The following is a 24,189-nucleotide window of genomic DNA, read 5'->3' on the forward strand; positions in this document are numbered from 1 at the left end:
ACAGATTAGTTGAAGGGTCGTCCAGTTCACAGCTGTTAAAACAGCGTCCTGCAGGCTGTGATATTTGTATGCCCCTGGGGGGAGTACCAGAAGAGAAGGGTTGCTGCAGTGCTAATGTGAGTTTCTGTGGTTGCAGGTTGTATTGCAGTCCCGAGATTATAACGCTCTCTCCATGTCTGTGATGGCCTTTGTGGCTATGATCTACCCCTTAGAGTATATGTTTCCAGTGATCCCTCTGCTTCCCACCTGCATGGCCTCTGCAGAACAGGTACGTATTTTGCCTTCATTAGTCTTTTGCAAAGGATGTTTCTGTGATGTCTCAAACATATAGAAGCAGTCCTTGTTTCTTTCCCCATGCTTTCTCAGGGGCTGTAGCACGCCTTGCAAAGAATGTTTTTTGAGCACCACCGACTATTTAAATTGTAGTAACGCCTTTTATGTATAACATCCTCAAAGCCTGCTTAGTGAGTAGTGTGATTCAAAGCAGTACCTTACAAGCAATGGACTGAAAGGCCATAGATCTACAATACTATGGCAAGAATTTACTCTTCCCCTCCTTGCCCTCCTAACTGAGTATTAAGGTTTGTTGGGGAGGGTCCATAGTAGTTAAGGAATCTTGAGGGCTATTGATTCAGAATTTAGAAACTACTGCCTGCAGTTTATTTTCCTCAGAAGTATGAAATGTCAAGTTACTTCATCTGGAAGCCTAGGTTTCATAATAGTCAGCTCTGCAGGAGCTCATTATTTTCCTTGGAAAGATAGAATTGAGGCCATATTATTAATTCAGTGCTATCCTGCAAATGATGCTGCAGGTTTTTTTTTCCCCTTGTGGGTAACCAGGTGTTCTAGATTTAAAGGATAACTTAACCTCCCAAACAGCGGATCTCAGGCTGCTACATGGCTTATTGATTTAAACTTTTTCCCTCTGCTGATCCTCAGAAACAACAAGAATTTCTTCTTAGATGCTTTTTACACAAACGTGTGGAAAACCTATTTCTTAGGCTTCCTAGAGATGGTAAAGCCCTTTAAGCCTAATGACGTTTTTTCAACAGCACAGTTTTGGTTTGAGCCGAGCGTGTATTCATTTGCTACTTTCTGCTTCTCCAGTTAGGCTTTTACTCTGAACATCCTTTTTTCTTGGTCCATGACATAGCAAGCTATTAGTTGAGCTATTTTTTTTTTCCTTAGAGCCATGCAACCACATAAAAGTACATCCCTGGCAGAAAAAACACTGATTTTCTTCTAGATGAGAATTGAAGCTCTTGGAGCAGGAGTGGGTTTTTTTTGTTTGTTTGTTTGTTTTGAAATGCTTCTATTGTGTGGAGTTAGTGACTTATTTATCAAAGCCTTGTGTGTTTTCTCTTCTGATGTAAACCTACTGTATTGTTATTTATTAAAAAAAAAAAGAAGAATATGGTGATATCAAATTCAGATCTTGTCCTTTTTAAGATGTCTGTCTCTCTCAGTTGCTTCTAGCCCCTACACCTTATATCATTGGTGTTCCAGCAAGTTTCTTCCTTTACAAACTGGATTTTAAAATGCCTGATGATGTATGGCTTATTGACCTGGATACCAATAAGGTAAGTGATACCCATAAGGACTTTTGGCTTTGTTTCCAGGGAACTGTGCACTTTCATCAGTGTGCATAAGGAGAATTTAAGAATGTCTATGCTTATAGGCTGGCCTCAGTCTGCCCCTGTCACTACTGTCCTAAATTTTAGGATTCTGTTTCCTTGCCTCAAAGTCCCCACTTCTTTTATTTATAAGGCATTCTTTTTCAGTTAATCCGTCTGGCTATTTCATAGGAAGATAAATCCTCAATAAATGATAAAGCTGTCTCACTGGGTAACTTGACCCTGTCTACTATAGCCCTAGGTAAGAATCTAGGTCTGATAAGAGCCTTGCAGCAGCAGCATTGGTTGTCACAATTCAAATGGGGCCACATATCTTGCTTTCTATTGTGGCATGAGCAAGGCTATTTCAAGGGAAATGTGTTTAACATCTTACACTTAATGGAAATTCTTAAGGATGTGTATAGGTTCATTCAAACTTTCCTTTTTTGTGGTTTATGACAGAGTAATCCTCCCTTGTTTGTGACACTGTAAATACTATTAAGTAGTCATAAAGAAGTGAAAATCAAAGTATTGATCCAGGTTGTTTTTGAGATTTTCGTGTTTTTTTTTTTTTTTAATTTGATGTTATGACTTTTATCCAGTCTCAGAAGCAGTGGAGATGTAGGGGATTCTGGATTTGAAATGGCTACAGCTGGGTAACTTTTAGTTTGTTGCTTGTGCTTAATTCCAGGTGATCGTTCCTACAAATGCAGAATCTTTGCCATCACTTCCAGAACCAGAAGCATCAGAGCTGAAAAAGCATCTGAAACAGGTAATAAGCATTTTGGGAGAAGGACTCAGATTCAGTAGAACTTAGCAGATGTAGTCTTGCACAGCTCTTTTGCTGTACTGGACAAGAATGCAAGTCAGCAAATGTAAAGCAAAAGGTGTTAAAAGCAGGTGTGTATCCTGGCACATCAGATGGATGTGAATAAGGTATCAGGATGCTAGAGTGCATGTGTTAAAGAAGGTGCCCCTCGGCCAGTCATGGCAAGGTCTGCTCTGGATGTGGAGGTGGGCTAATCAATAGGGGAAGAAGTTATTGGGATGTTTTCTTCTGAGTCCCCCGAGCACCTCTGTGATTTTCTAACATTGCCTTCTTCTGACAAACCTAAATCTGAGACTTTTATCTAGTTTTAGATCTTTAGTTTTTCTGAGGAATTTCATGTTCATTTTTGTTGCCTGTTTATCTTCTGCTGTCTCCGCTGCTTCCACTTTTGTAGGGAAGCACAGGACTAGGGATTTTCTGTCAAGGTATTTAAGACACCGCTTACATATGGGTGTCCAGATAGAATATCCCCTCTCTTAGAATAGGGCAACATGTTAAGCTTTAAAAGTGATATTAATTGATACAGATGTTAAGGGTTAGGTATCTAGCTGCTGGCTTTTCTCTCTTAAAGCAGAGAGCTGATTTGGAAAAGCAAGTGATCGCTAAGGCCTATGACTGCAGTTAATTTCTTAGCCTAGTGAAAGATAATTCAAAATGCTTTTGGATGCAGTAGATGGTTTTTGTTTCTCACTGTTGTTTGGGGCTAACTTGTTCCTGCTCGGTGCAGAAAGTTCCAGATTCCTCCTTTACATTTGCCATGCAGGCTTAAACTCTGACCCAATCCATCTAGCAATGATCATCTTTGTTTCCCCTCCATTCACAGATCTGTGTGTGAGGTCTGTCTCTTCTCTCGGGTCCTGCTAAGCCATTAATCAGCTTGGGTCATCCTTGCTGATCATGTCAAGCAGGTTTTATCTCTTTATTTCTGTTTTCCTTATGCACGCTGCATGCAGTATCTAAAGGTAAAGTGTATTACTGACCTGATGAGGTCTGCTCTCTCTCTCCTTGTAGACCTGGAGAGCAAAGTGTGTGACCTCTATGATACCCCAGTACCTGCTGTCAGCACTGATGGAAGCAATGTGTTGCTTGGAGTTTTGTTAGATCTATCTTCCCCTTACTCATGCCTCACCCCCTTGCAATTTCAGGCACTATTCAGTAAAACTCTCTTACTACAGCAAATTTGAATATCAGAAGAACAAATTGCAATTTCCCTGAACACTTTCTATTTAAAATTGGCAGAGTATTCACCAAAATTCAGTACATCCCTATATATTCCTAAGCCCATTATCATCAAGAGTTGACTATTGTCAGAGGAACAGGAGGGCTACTGGTTGCTTTGCAAAGTAGAGAAGACTAAATTGTGGCCCATGTCACTAAGGTTAACACCCTTGTTTACTTTTGGGTCTTAGTGTCAATGAATAAAAGTCAAGATACCTGATTTTAAACTGCGGTGGAAAGCAATTTGCTGTACCAATAAGGACAGGAACCTTTCCACTCTCCAGAGGAACTGTAGCCGAATGTGGATGTTTGGGGGTGGGGCAGTTAGACCTCTCTCCATGTGCCTATTTTGTCGTCCTTTTTATTTCCTCTTATTTGTGATATTTGGTAGTAATAGATTATTATTATTTTTTGTTTCCCCCTCCATCTGTTTCTCTGTGGTCATGTGTTCGTCTTGGCTCTGATGGGCTGCTGGTGTTATCATATGATCTTCCATCATGCCTCCAGTGTCTGGTTAGCATGACTGCAATCACTCAGCAACAGCTGCTCACTCCTGACAACAAGGTTCTTTATTTTATTCTTTTCCCCTCAATTTTCCATTTTACCCTTTTCCTTTGGTGTTTTGATTGTACTTTGTTTTATATGTTTGTTTATTTTTGAAATAAACCAGTGAAGACTCAGTGGGCAAATGGGAGAAATGAAGGAGGTGCAATTTAGGTTGGATCTGGGTGTTAGGGACTGACTTCCCAGTAATGCTGCTCCAGTGCTTTTTACTGAGGATGTTATGAGGGTTGAAGAGGATGGTAGCTTTATGGAGAGATTAAGCCCTCATTCAGATGGAAGTGTAGGTTTGCAGGGATAGGTACAGGCAGATGCCTGTGTAAGAGGTGTCTGCACACTGTTGTAGGATATCAAACTCACTGGCTGAACTGCCAAGTTGCAAGGCAAGTTTCAAGGCCTCCAGGTCCCAGTGTGTATTCAAATTACACGTGGGAATAACTCTCAGATATATTGTACAGAGTGCCATACAAGCAGTGGTCAGATTTGGATTGTCTGTTCTCGTGTCGTGAATGAGTCAAAGCAGACTTCCATGCTAACCCTTGGGTAGCTCCAAGACTGTTTTGTCATTAAGGAGATCATTTGGACTCTCCACGTAAAGGAGGGCCTGGAGATACTTCTTGACTCAGTGTAGAAGAAAGAGTTTAAGACAAACTAATGGAGCATGCATAATTGTTGTGATTGCCTAGAGGCAGAGTAGCTCTGATCTCACTCTTGTTCCTTGAATAATTTATGGCTGAATGTGTGCATAATGTTGTCCTTTGTTAGGCACTGGCCAGCATGAGTCTGAATACTCAGCCCATTCTTAACCTAGAGAAGTTCCACGAAGGGCAGGAGGTGCCACTCCTGCTGGGAAGACCGCAGAATGATTTGCAGTCTACTCCCTCCACAGAATTCAACCCTCTGATCTATGGAAATGATGTGGACTCTGTGGATGTGGCTACCAGGTGAGGCTGAACAGGAAGGTAGTGTTGAGTCTTCTTAAAGTTTACACTTGAAGGCAGCACAGACATTGCTCTAAGTCCTGTGATGGAAGCAGGGTCTTCCAGGTTCTACCGCAGGTTCTAGTCTACATAGAAAAAAATAAAAAGAGAAGGAATTACAGCGTTTGTATCAGATCCATTAAGTGCATGAATAAAATTATATATCTTGAGGGGTTATTTTGTTCTTTACATTCTCCTATAGATCATCCCTTTTACCTGGACCAGTCAGTCTGATATTGTATTCTCAGCTTAAATCACAAGCCTTGAATTACAAAAAAAAATATGTCTGGAAACTTAGTCATAACTTAAGCTAGCGGATCCAAGAACACTGTCTCTCCTTGGGTGGGTCTTGGTTTCGAGGTGGTGAATTAAAACTAAGTGATTTCTTGTGTGTGTGCTTTTCTTTTTTTATTTTAAGAAGTTTTCTAAGACAGCTTTTTGCACTAAGTTACTGTTCTCTGAAGGTTTGAAACATTGCCTAATGCATACATTTTAAAGGTTGTGTCTTTTTTATCTTATATATATTCTCTGCTTCTTTTTAGGGTTGCTATGGTGAGATTCTTCAACTCACCAAATGTTTTGCAGGGTTTCCAGATGCATACTCGCACTCTTCGTCTTTTTCCACGACCAGTGGTGGCCTTCCAGGCAAACTCCTTTCTTGCCTCCAGGCCAAAGCAAACACCTTTTGCAGATAAGCTTTCCAGGACACAGGCAGTAGAATATTTTGGAGAATGGTCACTCAACCCTACTAACTATGCTTTTCAAAGAATTCATAACAGTAAGTTTTGGTCTTACATTTCCTGCGCTTTTGACGTCTTGTCTCTTAAAATGTAGAGAGATTCTAGGGATGAACTTAGCTTAATGCCATACTATTCATAGAATTGTAGAATATCCCAAGTTGGAAGGGACCCACAAGGATTGAGTCCAACTCCTGGTTTTGCGCAGGATCGTATCAAACCGTATGTTTGAAAGCGTTGTCCAAATGCTTTTTGAACACCTGTAGGCTTGGTGCCACAACTGCTTCCCTGGGGAGCCTGTTCCAATGCAGCATTCCTGCTGGGTGGGGAAATCCAGTTCAAGGAACATTTTTCTATTTATGTATATATCGATGGGTTTCTACCAAATTAGTATTGCTGTTAGCCCCTCATTTTTCCAGTTAATTGTTTACTTACAGAGAAGAAGTCTGTCTCTCCCTTTGTGTAAGACTTAGTAAGGAATAGCCTCACTGTGAATGAAGCCTTCAACATAAATAAATGAGTTCAATTAACTCTCCTTGGTTTTTTTGTGCAGACATGTTTGACCCAGCACTGATTGGTGACAAACCTAAGTGGTATGCCCACCAGCTGCAGCCCATCCACTATCGTGTCTACGACAGTAATTCACAACTGGCTGAAGCACTGAATGTACCCGTAGAGAAAGAAACAGACTCTGACCCCACTGATGACAGGTTGGTGGGGAACATAACTCTAGCCACATGATAGTTACTTCAAATTATTCTGGGCCTTTCCTCCAACTTCTTGTTTGCAGCCTTTTCCTCTAGCCTTCCATGCTGTTTTATTTCTTCTGTCTGGTCAGAACACTGACATTGAAGTAAACTGTCTTGCTGCACTGTCATCATCATAGCAGCAGTTTATCCCTTTGCTTGTGTTTTCTCAAGCCTTCGTTTAACATGATTCTCTATTTGTACTTTGCTGTTTCCTTTTGCTACTTGTATGCCACTTGTCATTTGGTATTTCTTCCCACCCTTACGCTTTTCTCTTCCATGCTGTTCTCTCTCAGGTTATTTGTGTTGCAGTACTACAAGTACTCCCACCCATCCTACCACTCTTTCAAATCTCTAATCAGCACATGGTTATGCAAAGCTTGCTAGTACTACCTACTGCCTGAGACCTTGTATGTTCAGTAAAGTGAGAATAATTTTTTGTTAGTGTGTTTTTGACCATGTTTTCCAGAATTTTTCATCTAGTTTTATTATCCTTCTTTTCTTTTAGCCTATGAGGCCCTGAGGCTTGGAATTGCTTATCTTTTATGTTCTACATAGCACGAGTGGTCCTCACAGTGGGATTTATCATTTGTATTAAAAAGGGAGTGCTTTTCCTTTGATCTCTAGTTTTCTTGAAGCTTCTTCCCCCCTCTGGCACTTATTGAGAATTCATATACTACTCCCTGTCCACCTGTAGTAGACCTTGTTAACTTTGCTGAGAGCCTATAAATGTCATACCATATTGTCTTGTTACCTATCTCAAAATTATTTCATTTGCTCTGACTTTTCATGAAGCCAGCCCCTTACTCTTGCCAGGATTCTTCTTCTTTTTGTGTGTGGAAACTGTAATATCACAAGATTTTTAAGATGTCCATGAAAACAGCGTGTGCTGATTCACATCTTTGAAATACTGGGCCCTGCTGTTGCTATGCTGCTACCACTCATCTCTCTTTTTTACCTGTTGTGGCAGTGGCAGTGACAGTGTTGACTATGACGACTCAAGTTCCTCCTATTCCTCCCTTGGTGACTTTGTCAGTGAGATGATGAAATGTGACATTAATGGCGATACTCCAAGTGAGTAACTTTGAGCTTCATTTTCACAGTGTCCACATAGGTTCCTCTTCCCCATTCATCTGCACTGAGGGGGGAAATGCCTCCCCTGAGTCTCTTAATCAGAGCAAAGTATTGTTCCATTGTAGTGTTGCTCTGAGAAAAAAGAGCATACTCCTTCAATTTCCGGTGGTAGGCTGAAGAAAGACCTTGTTTCTGCTTATGTACAGTGCCCTCCAAAGGACACTGGGAGGAAGAAGAACAGAAATAATGTGCTGCTGAACAAAAGTGTCTCTCTTGATTTGGAAACAACCTGCCAGTAGATAAGATGCAATATGGGCAGCAGATTATGAACTTTCTCCTGCCCCTGCTTTCGGTCCTCAGTGCTGACTTTAATGAGTCACTCCATTCTAGTGGGGACAGAAAAATACATTCTCTGTGGTTTATATGGAGCCTGCAGCATCAGTGTCTCTTTCGAGACTGCGAAATTATTACTCTTTTCGATAAGCCAAATACAGGAATGCCGATGCATTTCCTATGTCCCAAGGGCAAGAGATAATCATAAGTTCCAACAAGGGAAGTTCTGCCTGGACCCGAGGCAAAGCTCTCTGTAGTGAGCATAGTTAAACAGGTTCCGAGGGTCAAAGTGGAGTTTCAAGCCTTTGAGTCTTACATAACTCAGTGGGACAAGACCTGAGCAATCTGCTCTAATCATAGAATATCCCGAGTTGGAAGGGACCCATAAGGATCATCGAGTCCAACTCCTGGCACCATACAGGTCTACCCAAAATTTTAGAGCATGTGACTAAGTGCACAGTCCAAATGCTTCTTAAATTCCGACCGGCTTGGTGCAGTGACTGCTTTCCTGGGGAGCCTTTTTTTTTTTTTTGAAGTTTTTCAAATTTTGAAGTTAGTCCTGCTTTGAGTAGGGAGTTGGAATAGATGACCTCCAAAACCCCTTTACAGCCTAGCTTCTTATGTGATTCTGTATTCTACTGAGCAGTCCTCATCTGCCAGTGATCTTTATTTAGATGAGCAAAAGGCTGAGGAAGGCAGTGTTCTTTAATGCAAAATGATGTATTTACAGATGTTGACCCCCTGACACATGCAGCCCTTGGTGATGCTAGTGAAGTGGAATTTGATGATTTTCAAGAATACTCAGGGGATCTGGATGAACAGGCCATGGACAGTGAGAACTCCCAAGAGAACAACCAGCCTCGTTCAAGTTCCAGTACTACAGCCAGTAGCAGCCCCAGCACTGTCATCCATGGAGTGAATCACGTGTGTACTGAGACTAATTCAGCCCCAAGACTGGTGTATTAAGATATAAAGAAAGGGAGAATTCTTGTAGTTCATTCTGAGAAGGGCAAAAGCTAGGTGGAGTTTACTGGTAGCTTCTTATACTGGGACAGATCATTCCTTTGCTTAGAAGCTCGCATGTATTGAAAAACACAATGTTAACAGAGGGTGGTGGTCCAGGGTGTGACTGCAGGAATGCCTTTAATCAGTATGGAAAAATCTAATGCATTGGAGGAACTGAGAATGGGGTGGGGAAACTCACGAATCTGTGGTTATTTGGGAAGTATGGGAGCTGATTCCATAACCACAAAGCAGGACAACAGAGAGATGTTAGCCGGAGCTAACACTTAACAGTAAGATTTGTTTTACAGGGGAGAAAGTCCCTAGAATGATGCACAAATACTGCAGTGTTTCTAAAATCCTAGGTCAGAGGGACTAATAGTGGGATTGGGGTGGGGAGCCAGGAACTGCAAGGACCCTACAGACTTCCCAGTTTGAAATAGCTGTTCTTGTCCCGCCCTTCAGTTGTAAGTAATACAAATTTTCAAACAGATCAATGATTTGACTGGTCCACAGGAGTCTGCAGATTCAGCGGAGATGGAAGAGAAGCTGGCTGCTGGATTTTCAAACCATCTCCCTTCCTTGCCACTGCAAACTAGCTTTCCCAAGATGAGCTTGGATCGTCGTGAGAGTGACAGCCCAGCTGTCAGCATGAGCTCCTCAGAAGGGGTGGTGAGGAAACGAGAGTATGACAATCCATACTTTGAGCCACAGTATGGTTTTCCTACAGAGGATGAAGATGATGAGCAGGAAGAAAGCTACACCCCAAGATTTAACCAGAATCTCAATGGAAGCAGGTGAGTCCTCCCCATTTCCTGCCCTTCTGCACAGCTCTGTTGGCGTTTCCCTCTGTTTCATGTAGTTTAACATTCATTCAGTTGCCTTTTGCAGCTGAAATGTAGCATTGGTCACCTCTATTTAATGTTCCAATTCTGCAAACCATTCTGGTTCTGGTAAAGGCACTTGCTCAGTTCCCTCCCTTATTTGCTTTTATTTAAGTTGTAGGAGCTAACAGAATTACAATTTTTCCTAGAAACATTCTAGTATATCACCTACTGATTCCTGGAAACCTTTGATGGAATTTGGTTGTGAAGCTTTGTATTTGGCAGTGAAACGTGAGGGGCTTTGTTAGAACTGTGTTTGACATTGGGTTTTCTTGTTGTTGCTCTCAAAGCACAACTTTTTCACCCACAAATCCACCAATGCAGTTTTGCCAACAAATTTTCAACATGTCCTGAAAGGTAATGAAAGCTTGAATGCAAAGATGCTTCCCTTTTTTCTTCCACTTTTTCTTTCCACTTTTTTCTTCCTTTTTTTTTTCCCCACAAGGTAAAGGTAGCGTGGTAAAAACTGACAAGGAACGAGACCAGCATTGACCTCTCACAATTCTACAAGGTTTTGGTTGGAGAAAAAGCTAACAGCATTTGTGTTTATTTCTTCAAAGGTCTCAGAAGTTACTCCGTCCAAACAGTTTAAAACTGGCCAATGATTCTGATGCAGATTCGGACTCCAGGGCCAGCTCCCCAAACTCTACTGTCTCTAACAACAGCAGTGAAGGTTTTGGGGGCATCATGTCTTTTGCAAGTATGTACTAATGCATTCATTAAACTGCTATTATTTATTAGAGTTTACAGGGAGATGGAATAGAGGGATGAACTAGTCAAGAGGATAACTTGGTAGTCAAATTGTTAGCAGGACTTCAGAAGCCATGCTGGGAGTCATAGGAACTTTTTTACTTATGTTGCTGATAACTACTGCGTCATATATTTTTCAGTAAGAAGGACTTCGGTTATGTCATTAGGCCGTTGAGTTATATGGCAGTTCAGGGCACAAATCAGAAATTGTCAGTTTCATTTAAACAAAAAAAAATGTGCTATTTTATGAAATTGATACAAAAGTCTTACCAGTAGTATGTCTTCCATGCTACCATGTCTTGTGTTTAGGTGCTAAATGAAATTCTTGACCATTTTCAATTGTATTTTAATAATAAAATCCACAGGTATGGAAAACTAATCTGAACTATTTTAATGTGTGAGAGAAAATATAGCCAGTTGAATCTTCAGCTGCTGTGGGGAGCAGGGCAAGAGTTTTGTATCAGTGGGAAAAGTATATTGGATGTTTCTGCTAAAAAGATTGTTACTAAGATAAGGCTGAGGGGAAACAAAAGAAAACAAAGCAAATTGAAATAGTACGCTGACATTTAAAATGAACTATTTGAGGTTTGCTGTATGAGAATCTTAAACAGATGACAGTGCATTTTTGTATTCTTAATGCCATTAAAAATATGTTGGTGGTATGAAAAACTCTTGTTTTCTTCTCGTAAATGGAAAGCTTCTATTTTAAAGCAATCCTTTGTGTCAGACTTACAGAGTTGCATAAGGCTCTCTGCACAATTCTCACTTCAAGATTATGTATTTTAGAGATCTTTCATCATCCTGTTTTCTCATGTGACCCCTGCCATTTATTTGCTCCTAAGAGGAGTATCAAACTAGAAGACACAGTTGATGTGAAGTTACCTCTGTAAGTGCAGGAAGATAAGTGTATATTGGTGGTACATTTAAGACTCAAAGGCACAATGGCAGTGATTGTAACATGAGAGCTAGGAATTATGTTTTATACAATTCAGAATATTCTGATTACAGATGTGGGTGCATTGTAAAGGAGATGATAAGATGCCTGTAAGGTTTTTGGATAAAAAAAGTACTTCCATCATTATGGATCTTGAATAAGAAGGTGAATTATAGGAAGCTGGATGTGTGCAGTGAGTATTAGGCACTTAATTGTGTTTTTTGTTGTTTTTTCCATTTTGTCATAGGCAGCTTGTATAGAAACCACAGCACAAGTTTCAGTCTGTCCAACTTAGCCCTACCAACCAAAGTTGGGAGAGACAAGAATACTCCCTTTCCCAGCCTGAAAGGTAACCATTTTTCCCTTTGCCTTACAGCCTTTACTATTCTTGTTACTGGGCGGTCTCAGGTCTTATCCCTAAAAGGAATTTTGATGGTGAAGCTTTTTGGTAGTTTGGGTTAGGAGCTGTCTTAGTTATCAGGACAATAATTTGCCTTGATATTTCTGAGTCAGACTTCTTCCCAACAACCGGACTGTGTTGGGATGGGAAAGTAGCTTGTCTACCCTGTGTTAATGGGTATGTTGTGAATGTTGGTTTTGTTTTGCGTTTTGTTTTGTATTATTTTTAAGTCATTAGTGTCTAGAATGGGAACAAAGAGGTAGGTTATACTGTTGTACTGCCACTGTCTTCATGATTAGCCTTAGGTAACATGTTAGAGCAGCGCTGCTCCATTTGTAAGTGGGAATAATGCCTACCTCCCACGGAAACTTCTGTTTATATAGATTTCAAAAGTGTTTATGGTCCTTTCAATTCATTATATGGAAATTTTCCAATCAACCTCAAATTATAAACATGCTTCGGCTCATTGAGAGTAAAGATCCATCTCTAACGTAGGTGCACAATCTTCCAATTGGGACATCTCTTGTTAGATAACATGACTGAACAGGGACTAGAGAAATGACCCTCTTACATTCAAATTAGACAGCCTGGTCATCCTTGCACTGGATGTGATAATAGTTGCTAAATCAGGGAAGGTTTATTTTTTTTTTCTAAATTTTTTGAGTTATTCTTTCTGATTAGAAGTTGCTGCTTTTGTTTTAATATGTTGATTTTATTTATTTTTTTCCTCCTCATCATTTTCATCGGTAAAGATTACTTTAATCTGGAAGTGGGAAGGGATGTGGATGAAGGTTGGTATGATGTTTTGCTGACCTTTGACCTTGTAGAAACAAAGGCCAAAAGCTGTTTTTGTGTTTCTGCTTTGGACTTTGTTTTTGAGACAAGTAATCGTTCCCTGTGTGTAAAATGAGGAGGAACAGGACTGGTATGGTGAAAACACTAGCAGAGATTCTGCGCAGCTGTTTTTGACAACCTTTTACCAGTTGGTTACATTTTCATGTCCAATTGTACAGGATACAAAACATGCTTCATATCAGGGTTATTTCCATGGGTAAACTTAACAATTAATTCCATACATTGGAAGAAAACAGTGATGGGGTTTGCCATTCCATGTTCGTGCTTTGTGCCTCATCTTCTGCACTTTGGTGTTCTTTTCTTGAAGATTGTAATTGTGCAGGGCCTTTAATGTTACTGTGCGCATACGAGGGTCCGATATTCATGGAGTAGCTCAGTCTGTTCTGTGCATGTGCAAGTGTGTGTGCGTGTGTGTTCGTGTTCATTTGTGTGTGCATGCTGGCTCATTGGGATTTCCACTGGGCACTTCTCTGTTTTTTAAATGTTTTTGTCTCTGTTGTACAGGTGTAAAATTGCTGCGTTAACCCGTTCTTACCAAGTGTGTGTGGTACTCTGTGTTTGTAACTGTAATGGGAAATGATGCTGGGACTCCATCTCATTGCTGCTGTTTGATCACTCTCCATCCTCCTTTTTAATTTTTATTTCATGCACATTCCATTTACATTGTTTTTCTTCAGTGATGCAGATGTTTTTGATAGTGCCCTTGAAATTTGATATGTGCAATAGTGTCCATGAAGATGCAGTACAGTGGTTCCACGATGCCAAATTTCAAGTCAAGCACTATCTGTTAGATTAATTACGCTGGCCCTTGTCTTGGGCTTTCAAGCATCCTTCCCGCTCTAGCATCATTTGGGTTTTGTTTTGAGGGAGGGCTGGGAAAAAGCTGGTAGGTTTTTTTTTTGTTGGTTTTTTTTTGTTGTTTTTTTTTTGATGCTGATGGTGGGGAGCATAGATATTGTAGTACACTACTAATTGTATATTTTGTGTCCCAGTATTTGGGTTAAATACTATAATGGAGATTATTACTGAAGCTGGCCCAGTAAGCAATGAAGGTGGGTTCCCTACAGCATGAGCTGTGCATGATGTAACAATTTCCAGCATTCCCTATGCCTGACTTTGGGCTCCCTTTCTCATTGGGTAACCAGTATCACCTAATCTATACTAGTCACCCCCGATGCATTATGCTTTTACATACAGTGACTAATTTGAAGATGGTTCTTGTTGTCCAACTGCATGCAGAGCAGCCAAACTTTTCCTGCCTTTCACCTCCTGCTCCCATTACCATCTTCTCTTTTTCTCTCCGCATTACTCCCATTACTGTTTTCTGCCGATGTGTGATGCTAGAATATGATATATGCTGCTGCTTTTTTGGAGTTTCCATTTTGTTTGAAGTTCGTTACTTGTAATCTGAATAGGTGTGTTAGCTGACCATAGTATTGCTTGTTACTGTCCTGGGAGCAGACTGTTTTCCTCCCACCCCCTTCTTCTCATCCTTTTTCCTCTCCTGTTTAGGAAATAGACGAGCCCTGGTAGATCAAAAATCTTCAGTCATTAAGCACAGCCCAACAGTGAAGAGAGAGTCTCCATCGCCTCAGGGACGAAGTAGCAATTCCAGGTAATATTTTTGTTTTTTGAGCATGAAGTGGTGTTAGTGGTGTCATACTTGTCAAACATTCCCTTAGAGAAGACTAGCTGTTGAAAGTAGCATAGTACTTCTCTATGGCCCCAAGCTTGCACACATTGAGAAGATTTGGTACAGATGGCCTTTCAGTTAATAGCACATATTTGTATTTTTCTGTCCTTCAAAATATTTCCTATTCCTGTCTGAGATCCAAAATAGGTCATGAAAGACCCTGCTTTAACACAGTATTTATTCTTTGTAGTCAAGTCTAGTCTGAACAGGCTAGTCTAGCCAGCAGAAGTTTAGTGTGCCAAGCAGGGGATCAGCTGAGTCATGTGAAGCAGTTTGATAACATGAGTTCATGAGAAATCCTTTTTTCAAGCTTGGAAATGGACTTGGAATGTTGAAGTAAACATTTTCTGACCTGTGCTTTCTCCTCGCTTCTTGCATAGCAGCTGTATGTAGAGTGAAATTTACTTTCAGCTAATGGAGACAACTAAGGACAAAAAGTGTGGTTCAGACTGGGGATACAGCAGGCTGCACAGGTGTTCCCTTTTTACCATTCCCTCCCCTGTGGCAAAATGAGCTGAAACAGTATGCACGCTAAGGCTGCAGCACTAGTGCTATGAATGCAAAGAAAGTCTACAGATGGGACAGTGCAGTCATTGGAAGAATGTTGCAGCATAGAGACTTCCGATGGATTCTGAGGAGTGCTATGAAAGTGGACAGTAGAGTGGTAGATAGTGGGACTACAGAAAAAACTGATTATAGCTTGTTACAGGAAGTAAGGGACAAACAAAAATGTTTGATGCTACACCCATAGATCACAGCTTGGGCTGTGAGCAGTTGTTAGCAGCAAATCTAGCAAGATTTGAGGTTCTTTTCTTGTAAATTTAGTTTTGGAAATGCATCTGTGGGTTTGTCCTGGCCAGACCTCTCTAACCATGCAAGCCAAGATAAGCAGAGCGTTAACTCCTGCCTCCTTGTTTCCTTTCTAAATCCATCAGTGAGAACCAGCAATTCCTGAAGGAGGTGGTACACAATGTTCTCGATGGGCAAGGTGTCGGCTGGCTGAACATGAAAAGAGTCCGTCGCCTGCTGGAGAGTGAGCAGCTCCGAGTCTTTGTACTAAGCAAGCTAAATCGCACGATCCAGTCAGAAGAAGATGCTCGGCAGGATGTCATACAGGATGTGGTCAGTGCTGAACTCAGCAGCGTCCTCATACCTAGTGAATGCTTAGGTTCAATTCATAGAAGATTTTTGTTATCAAATTACTTTCTACAGGCTGATATTGCAGCAACTTTAGAATATTATGTTCTCAAATGACTTTCTTACTTCTGAAATATTGACACTAGTGGGATTTTCATTGCAGGAGATCAGCCGCAAAGTTTATAAAGGCATGCTGGACTTGCTGAAGTGTACTGTGTTGAGCCTGGAGCAGTCATATGCAAATGCTGGCCTGGGAGGCATGGCCAGTGTTTTTGGCCTTCTAGAAATAGCACATACTCACTATTACAACAAAGGTAAGAAAAACGTTTACTGCTTTACGCAGTGACTCTTTTATCAGTATATGCTCTTGAAGTCTGGATTTCATATCATTGGGATATGAAAATGTCACTATAAGCTTGATCAGCTGTTGGATTTGTTTGTGCAGAATTGCGGAAGGTTCTTTACTGGAAACCTAATTTTAATTTAAGTATTCTCTTCTGAAGGTTTAGCTGTAATTCAAATCATGCAGTTTGATGCAGAAAAATAATCCAAACTGCCTTTGGGGACATATGATTAGATGAAGTCTCAGAGAATGATAAAAGAGGTCTGCTGCTTTCATTTCCTTTTCCCTTATGTGTTTTTTTTTTTTCTTTTGGCAACACTTTGTTCTTTCTCTCTAAAGAACCAGAAAAGAGAAAACGAAGTCCAACAGATGGATCTATCACTCCAGTTGGCAAGGATCCTGCATCATCTCCGAGAGTGGAGCTGAAACCTGCGATGCAGCTGCCAGTACCTCAGCTGATGTCAAAGGCACTGAGCCCTGCAGGCAAAGGGCCAAGGGAGTTTGACACAAGGAGTCTAAAGGAAGAAAATTTTATTGCTTCCATTGGTGTGTATTGAGGTGTATTTGAAGTGTGGGAGGGGCTTCTGTTTTGGCGTTAGGTTCTATTTGCATTGTCTCCATTTTAACACAATACATTTGCTGCTGTAACATGCCTCATTTACACCTTGGATCCCAAGGAACAATCATAAGTGTTTTCACTTGCTCTTGGTTAAACTGTCCAGGGCAGTTTTCTCTGAGAATCTTTCTAATCTTATTTTTTTCTGAATATCATTACACTTCAGTCAACTTTCATTTTTGCTGTGATTGATGTTTTCAAGTAACAGGAAATGTCAAAAGAGAAACAGGGCCAGCAGGACTTTGGAAAGGGCAACCATGGAAGGGACTACATGAAACAAACGTTTTTTTAATCATTGCTTACTACATCTGGATTATCTAGGTTGCATCTTGATAGAAGTGGGACCCAGGGTCTGCTAACTGTTAATAATAAGAACTGCCAAAAGGTTTAAGTTGTGGTGTTATAGTTTCAGTAAGCAATACTGATGGATATTCCTTCTATGCAACAGCAAATAGAATTCGTGTCCTTCTTTACAGTATCTGCTAGGCTGGTCTTTAGAAAATTTCCCATTCTTATTTCATAGCTGGAATGGTTTTTGTCCATGTCTGGGAAAAAAGACAAACATTAGATTGTTTTACCTTAAAGGGGCTTTATAGATTAAAAAAAAAAAAAAGGAAGAAAAAAGAGTTAGGTTGGATCCAACCTGCTGTGGATTGTTAGCAAGACAGATGTACCATCAGCATATGAGGAAAATATTTCATCAGCTCAAAAATATGCTGTGTTAAATTTCAGCTATTGCTTCTTATAGCCTGTTTGAAAGAACTTTTTAATTAAATCATTGTTTGAAAGATTAATCTTCTGAAAGCAGTGTGCTGCTGTGAGGCTGTACCTCTGGTATGTGGCATAAAGCAATGGGAATGTGTGTACTGGGTAGTTATGTGGCAGAAAGGATGCAGACGTTCTTATACTGACTGCAGGCTGCAGTCAGTAATAATAGCTGCAAGCTGAGTGGTGTTAAGTCCTTCTGAGCTGATAGCAATCACCTCTGATTTTCTTTGCTTTCTTGTTTCAAGAGGTAATCTGTGGAGGTAAATGCTCAGAAGCTGATCTTACATTCTATTTGGAAATCTCCCAAGGAGCTAAAAGATTCAAATTTCCAGCATTTCAGTTTAGCTTGCTTTGGGGTACTTAACTGTTTTTCTTTTCTGTAGAAGAGAAGAAAGGAGGTATGCTGCTGACAGAACTAAGAATAAAACTAGTTCAGCGTTCTTTTCAAGAATGAAGAGAGATTTTGTATTGGATAGTTCAGCCTGCTCCTTTCCCCCAGATGAAATTAAAACCCCATAGAAATGGATATCATAGGGACCAGACAGTCTGTGTTTGTGAAGCATCATAAGAAAATCATAATCATTTGCAAAAGAAATACTGCTTAGTATCAGAATATCCTGAGTAGGAAGGGACCCACAAGGATCATTTAGTCCAACTCCTGGGTCTGCACAGGACCACCCCAAAATCAGACTGTATGTCTGAGAACGTTGTCCAAATGCTTCTTGAATTCCGGCAGGCTCAGTGCTGTGACCACTGCCCTGGGTAGGCTGTTCCTATGCCTGACCACTCTCAGTGAAGAACCTTTTCTTAACATCCAGTCTGAACCTCCCCTGTTGCAGCTTCATGCTATACTTAGTATGTTCTGCTTACTACTGTTGCTAGAATATTAGCCTTAAGCAATTCAGTCTTCAGGAAGAGGCGACAGGTTAGCTCTTTATGGTGGTCCTGATGCTCTGATGATTTCCACTTGTCTTCTGTTGAACTAAGTTACAAGAAAGATATGGTTTCACCAAATGTGGTCAAAGTTCAAAAGACTCCTATTTTTTCTGAAGCCTTCTTGTCTAACTGGTTTATTCTGTCACCAAGAACCGTGAAATGGTATGCAAGTCAATCTTTGTTTTTATAACAATGCCTTAGTGTCCTCGTTCATCTGACTCTTGGGATCTGGAAGTAAAGGGAATTCTTCTTGTGTTGCAGGAAGATCATTTAAAGTTGCTTGGCTGTTACACTTTTTGTTTGTTTTTGGAAGCTTTCATATAAGATAATGCTTTGGATATTCAGGAGCAGAGTTAGTCATGGCTAGACTGAATTCCTTCTGGAGTGAAATGCAGGCTTTCCTATGTCAGACTAACTTCTTTAGGGAAGAAGCATTTGGTAAACATTTACATGTTGCTGAAATAACAAAGTATTTTTAAGAAACTCGATTTAAACTTGAGGAAAAAATGTTTGTTTTTTTTTTTTTTAAAGTGAAGATGAGATGACATTGGAACAGGTTGCCCAGAGAGGTTGTGGGTTCTCTGTCTGCGTAGATATTCAAAACCTGACTGGGATGTGGTCCTGAGCAGCCTGCTCATATGAAACCTGCTTTGAGTGGGGAGGTTCAACTAGATGATCTCCAGAGGTCCCTTCCAACCTAAGCAATTCATTGATTCAATGAAATTTGGAAGGTACTTACAGCCTCAGGTTGCAGATATGTAAATAAAAATCTCAGTGAACTTGTTGGTGTTCTATGGACAAAATACAAATTGGGCTGCTACCCTTTTGACCAAGTCTGAAAGAGGAAATAACAATGTAAGTAATCAACATGAGGGAGTAAAATCTTGTACAACGTTGTCTGCAATAGCCATGCATGCAGTATGTATTAATGTGGTAATTAAACTGGATCTCTGGGATCGAGAGGTACAGTAGCTGAATGTTTGTGGTTTTCTTGTACTAGAGGAACCACGACCAGGAGCTTCGCCACATTTTCAGAAGTTTAGGATGGATGTGTTCCTGCTTGAGCTCCTTTTCTTGTTCATCTTTCAGAAAGTTGTTGGCCACTTGTGTATATCTGAAGTATGTAAGATACTTCCTTATAACAGGAAAGGCTGTTTGTATGCAATATTCTTATTTCTAAGGTGAACAGTGACAACAGTGACAGATTTTTTTTTTTTTATTGCTTAGCTGGGAAATTTGTTGTGAAGACAATGCTTCTGTTCCTTTCTTTCCAAAAAGCTCATCAGTTATTTGCTTGCTTCCAAGGTCTTCTAGGGTCCTTGGCTATTAATGTTGTGTTGACCTTTTTATTTGGATACTGGTGGCCTTAAAATTGATAGCTAATAGTTTCCCACCTTATGTCAGTTGTTTGTTTGGTTTTACTGCATAGTTGTAGTAAATCTTGATGAAAATTTCAGTATTTACTGAAGTCTCCATTACTACTTTTTAAATAATTGTTTAATGCTTGCAGATCACTTTATATTGACAGTTTTTTGAAACAGAAAAGATTGCACTACCTACGTTGTTTGCATCAAATCCTTTCTGGACCTGCTGTCCAGATTGTTCTTTTCCTCTTTTACAGAGAAGATGAGAGTAAAATCTAGGCTGTTTTTAATGTGCTAGGAAATACTATAGACTCTCAAATGTTCCTATGGCATAGATTAAACTTGAGTAACTGTAATGATCAATTAACAGGCACATCAACTAAAAGTCATTTAATGACAGTTATTGTAACTTTCAGCCTGCTGGTTTTTAGTATAGAACCATATAGGCTGAGAATTCAAGAGCCTTTTGACAAATTGATTTGGTACGACTTCTGAATAGATCGTTATATGTCAGCATCCTGCAGGCCTATCTGACCACGCACTGTTTGGATCCGTAGGCAGTTTTATCTTTTTAATCCATGTGCTTATGAAAGTTGAAGGAATATCCATAAATCATGAAGCAGATTTAGAAATCAGTTGACCAACAGCCATCTTTCTAGTTCTTCGCCCTTGCTAAACTTTTCTTGCTCCTGATACATTTAATGATAATAGTTTGGAGCCTTTCTCCACAGCTGTAAAACAGTCCATTTTTTATTATTTTTAGTAGATACTTTGCTTAACAGATTTTTTTTTTTTAGAGCCTGTCTTTAATTTCTGCCATCTGTAGGACGGGTTGGGTTCCTGACACACTTTCAGCGGCCCTTTAGTTCCTCAGGAATTTTCCTTGAAGAGCAATAGAAGATCATGATGCTGCTTTTTCCTTTCTTTTGCCTTAGATACTTTTCTTGGCATATCTGTCTCTGTAGCATTCTCAGTTTTAACCATACAAGTGAGAGGGGACAGTCCCCTGCATTGAGACTTAGTTCAGCATGTTGGCTTGTAATGTTTCCTTTCACCAGCGTGCCAGCACTTGGAATGACTGGCATTACTGAGCAGAAAAGCTAAGTGCATTTCTGAGGGTTGAGAAGTGAGAATGCTAGAAATGTGCAAGTGTCTCATCAATAATTCTTCTCAGGGCTAAGCTTCAAATGAAGAAAGTGCATACAGACTCCAGATACTTCTTTTCCTTTTTCTCTGCATTTTATCTTCTTACAGAACCCCCTAGCTTGGAGTGTCGTGACCAGAGTAGGCTTTTCTTCTCTCTTTTCCCTTCTTCATACCTTGATAGGAACAAATGGTTGAAAAGAAGTTCATTTTTTTGTGTGTAGGGACTAGTTGATAAGGCGGAGCCAAGCATTTATTGAGAATACCATTAGGTCAAAAGTAACTTGTAAACCTTGTGATAATTTTCAAAAGATTATTTTGGTTAAATATTGTGTTAACCTACAGTTTAGGTTATTTTATAATTGCTGCTGCTATTTTTGTGCCTTTCCTTTCAATGATACAAACTAGAAACATGAAAACATTTATGTTAATCAGAGCTATTGTGATGCACATATTTTGGAGGATGAAATATCTGACAGTCTTAAAGGCCTGTTTCAGGAATGGTGATGAATTACATTGTATGTGTTCGTAATAGCTGTTTTTTGCTTAGTTGGTTAACTGTATGAAGTCGTCTCTAACGTGAATTCTGTAAATGAGAGATGATACAGTGCTCAAATCCTAACTTTGATTTCTTCTAAAGTGTGTTAACTAACTCTTCACTCAGTAGTTGTCATAAATTTCTATTTTTTTTTATATGAAGGGGGTGGGTTTTTTGCTTCATTTTTTTCCCCATTTTCACCTGTCTGACTAGCCGCTGACTCTTTCTCTTTCTCTCCTGCTTTCAATGCATCTTGGGTAGAATTGTGGAACAAGCACCAGGAAGTGAAAAAGCAAAAATCTTTGGAAAAAACGAGTAAGGAAATGATAAAACATAGAAAACTGATTTTCCCAGCCTCCCCATAACTGCCAACTCCCCAGGTGCAGAGTGAGCTCGCATCTATGGCACATAAGTTTTTATGCCCATAATAACAAAGGTTTATCAGGAAATCCTGTTTTATAGAGGAGTCCAAACAGATCAGTTTGCCCTGGGGAAATTGTGTTCAAATGTCTCTCGTCTTTTTTATTTCTTTCTTTGTTTTTTTCTTCCCCTGAATGTTACCTTCTACAAAGAAGGAGAAGCAGATATTCTGCATCGTCACCATATCAGATATAGGTAGATAGAGTTTTAAGGTGTTCCATCTCCTTTCTTACAAGTTAAAGACCACTTTTGCTTAACAAGTCTTTGACATGAATATATAGGTTGAATGTTACTGGAATGAAAAAGTCTATGTTCTTTCAAGTCTTGGGATGGCAAATGTTGTTACCTGGCATTCAACCACGAACAGTTTCTGACCACGGTCAGTGTGCAACAAAAAGCACTTCAGAGGGGGAGAGAGAAGGTGGATGTGAAAAATTGTATTTAGTGAAGGCTGTCAGAGAGCAGCCTCCTGATAAGGAATCAACCAGATTTTGTTCTTTATATCCCATATTAAGGGAGGAGTGAAATGATCTGAGCCTGTTTGCAGAGTCTAAATAGAAGTCTAAATTGACACAAGTCTTAACATCTGTTGAAATATGCGTATGTGTTATCTGTGGTTGTAGTACCAGGTTTTTCTGATTTGGTTATCACTGTTATAAATAGGGACATATGATATAAGGACAACAGGTCGTTTATAATAACCATGATGTAGTAGGTGTTTCCTAACCATGAGTGTAATTTCTACTTTGCAGACCCAATGCCCCTTTTACAGACTGAAGTTTGGGGAGAACTAACAGCTAAGATGAACAGGTGATAATTCCTGCCACTCTGGCTAGGCCTGGATTTGGTACCTTACTTTCAGGCTCCCCGTTTAAATACTTCAGTTAAGTGCATGGAGCATCTGAAGCAAGTGGGGGTACCTCTGCAGTACAGCAAACTGCATTTAAGATCTGAGTTGCTTTCTGCTGAGGTGGGAGAGTGTGTGACAGACACACAGCACGTGCACGCACCTACTCTCCCAAACTTTCAGTTAGGTGCCTGCATTGGAGGAATTTTTTTTAAAACGTCTAATGGATGTACAACTCTATAAACAAGGGGAGGGGAGGTTCCTAAGTGCCTGTAAAGTGACACTTACAACAATCTGATTGTGGTTATTGTACTTCTTAAACTCAGTTACCATTATTGCTCACAATTGTCAAACACCTAAACTGCATCAGTCAGCTTCACTTGCGTTAAAAATCAAACTGGTAGAAATACATCTGAATTGTGCTGGGACAGGGAACTCTTTAAATTGCTTAAAGTGCGCAACTGAAGTTTAGTATTCTTGCTGTACTAATGAGATACAAAAGTTTTTGCTGCAGCATTATTCAGGACTAGAGAAAGTGGCTGTTAGAAGTGAACAATATATATTTCAGTGGAAAATAAGATTACAAATTTTATAAAGGATATTTTTAGTTTTCATAACTTTGTTTATACTTTGACATTAGTCTGACAATTTGACTTACAGTAACTAGGGCATATGGTTCTATAGGCAGACTACTATAATAAATGAGGAATTTACTTTCTGTAAAACATTTCACATGGAAAATTTGTGGTTGAGTAGGAAGCTAGTATGGTCTGCACAGCCCGCCTATGGCTTTGCTATTCATGAGTTTACATACCATCTCAAGCTCACTCCCACAAATCTTTGTATATTATCCTTCTCTCTCTCTCTCTCTCCCTCTCTCGCCTCCCTTCCCTTTTTCTTTCCTTTTCGCTGTCTTGCCCTCTCTAATATTACATATAATACAAACATGTTCATAATTCCCAGGTTGTTGTGATTAGTGGTTATAAGAGATTGTGGCATTGTTTGCTTAGAGGTACTGGATAGAGTCACAGGTATCTAATACAACTATTCCAGCTGCGGATCATGTCTTCCTGTTACTGAATGGTTGGCAGATATGGATATGGCAGAAGTGTTGCATTCAGTCTCTTCCCCTTTCTGAGAGTAGTGATTATCTGTGTACAGTCTATAACGCATTCTTTTCCTGCCTCATTACTTACTTCATGCAGTGCTTATCCAAATTGCTTTTCAGGCTCTACCTGTCCATCATTCTGTTTTCCTTCTGCCATCCCATCAGAGGACAATAGATGATATGATTCTAGAACTGCATGGGAAGTTGAACATAAAGTTTTTTCTCTCTTTTTTTTTTTCTTTTCTTTTAAATTGAGCAGGTTAACAAATGCATGACTTAAGGCTTGCTGTTTCCTTCTCTCACTACTGACCTGTGTGATTGCCAACTCTGGAGAGCCATTTGTTATATAATTGGCAAACA

At 39.9% G+C, this 24,189-nt stretch overlaps 1 protein-coding gene across 37 annotated transcripts in view; it reads left to right on the forward strand.

Moving 5' to 3' along the window:
- MADD (MAP kinase activating death domain) overlaps window positions 1-24,189 on the forward strand; it is a 67,941-nt gene that overhangs the window by 19,608 nt on the left and 24,144 nt on the right. For 6 of the 37 annotated variants that reach the window (XM_083840402.1, XM_083840415.1, XM_083840405.1 and 3 more), the window contains exons 5-22: window positions 137-268; window positions 1,467-1,580; window positions 2,305-2,385; window positions 4,168-4,224; window positions 4,987-5,165; window positions 5,744-5,979; window positions 6,492-6,647; window positions 7,651-7,758; window positions 8,822-9,015; window positions 9,586-9,890; window positions 10,538-10,677; window positions 11,909-12,010; window positions 13,909-13,968; window positions 14,429-14,531; window positions 15,545-15,731; window positions 15,910-16,060; window positions 16,429-16,635; window positions 21,716-21,769. In XM_083840402.1, the coding sequence (XP_083696528.1) occupies window positions 137-268; window positions 1,467-1,580; window positions 2,305-2,385; window positions 4,168-4,224; window positions 4,987-5,165; window positions 5,744-5,979; window positions 6,492-6,647; window positions 7,651-7,758; window positions 8,822-9,015; window positions 9,586-9,890; window positions 10,538-10,677; window positions 11,909-12,010; window positions 13,909-13,968; window positions 14,429-14,531; window positions 15,545-15,731; window positions 15,910-16,060; window positions 16,429-16,635; window positions 21,716-21,769 (2,566 nt within the window). Of the gene's footprint in view, window positions 1-136; window positions 269-1,466; window positions 1,581-2,304; window positions 2,386-4,167; window positions 4,225-4,986; window positions 5,166-5,743; window positions 5,980-6,491; window positions 6,649-7,650; window positions 7,759-8,821; window positions 9,016-9,585; window positions 9,891-10,537; window positions 10,678-11,908; window positions 12,011-13,908; window positions 13,969-14,428; window positions 14,532-15,544; window positions 15,732-15,909; window positions 16,061-16,428; window positions 16,636-21,715; window positions 21,770-24,189 lie in introns of all 37 variants that reach the window. The other 31 variants (XM_083840409.1, XM_083840421.1, XM_083840412.1 and 28 more) reach the window with 17 other exon arrangements.

This window comes from Anser anser (assembly GCF_964211835.1).
Source record: "Anser anser genome assembly, chromosome: 5".
In the NCBI taxonomy this organism is placed as follows: domain Eukaryota; kingdom Metazoa; phylum Chordata; class Aves; order Anseriformes; family Anatidae; genus Anser; species Anser anser.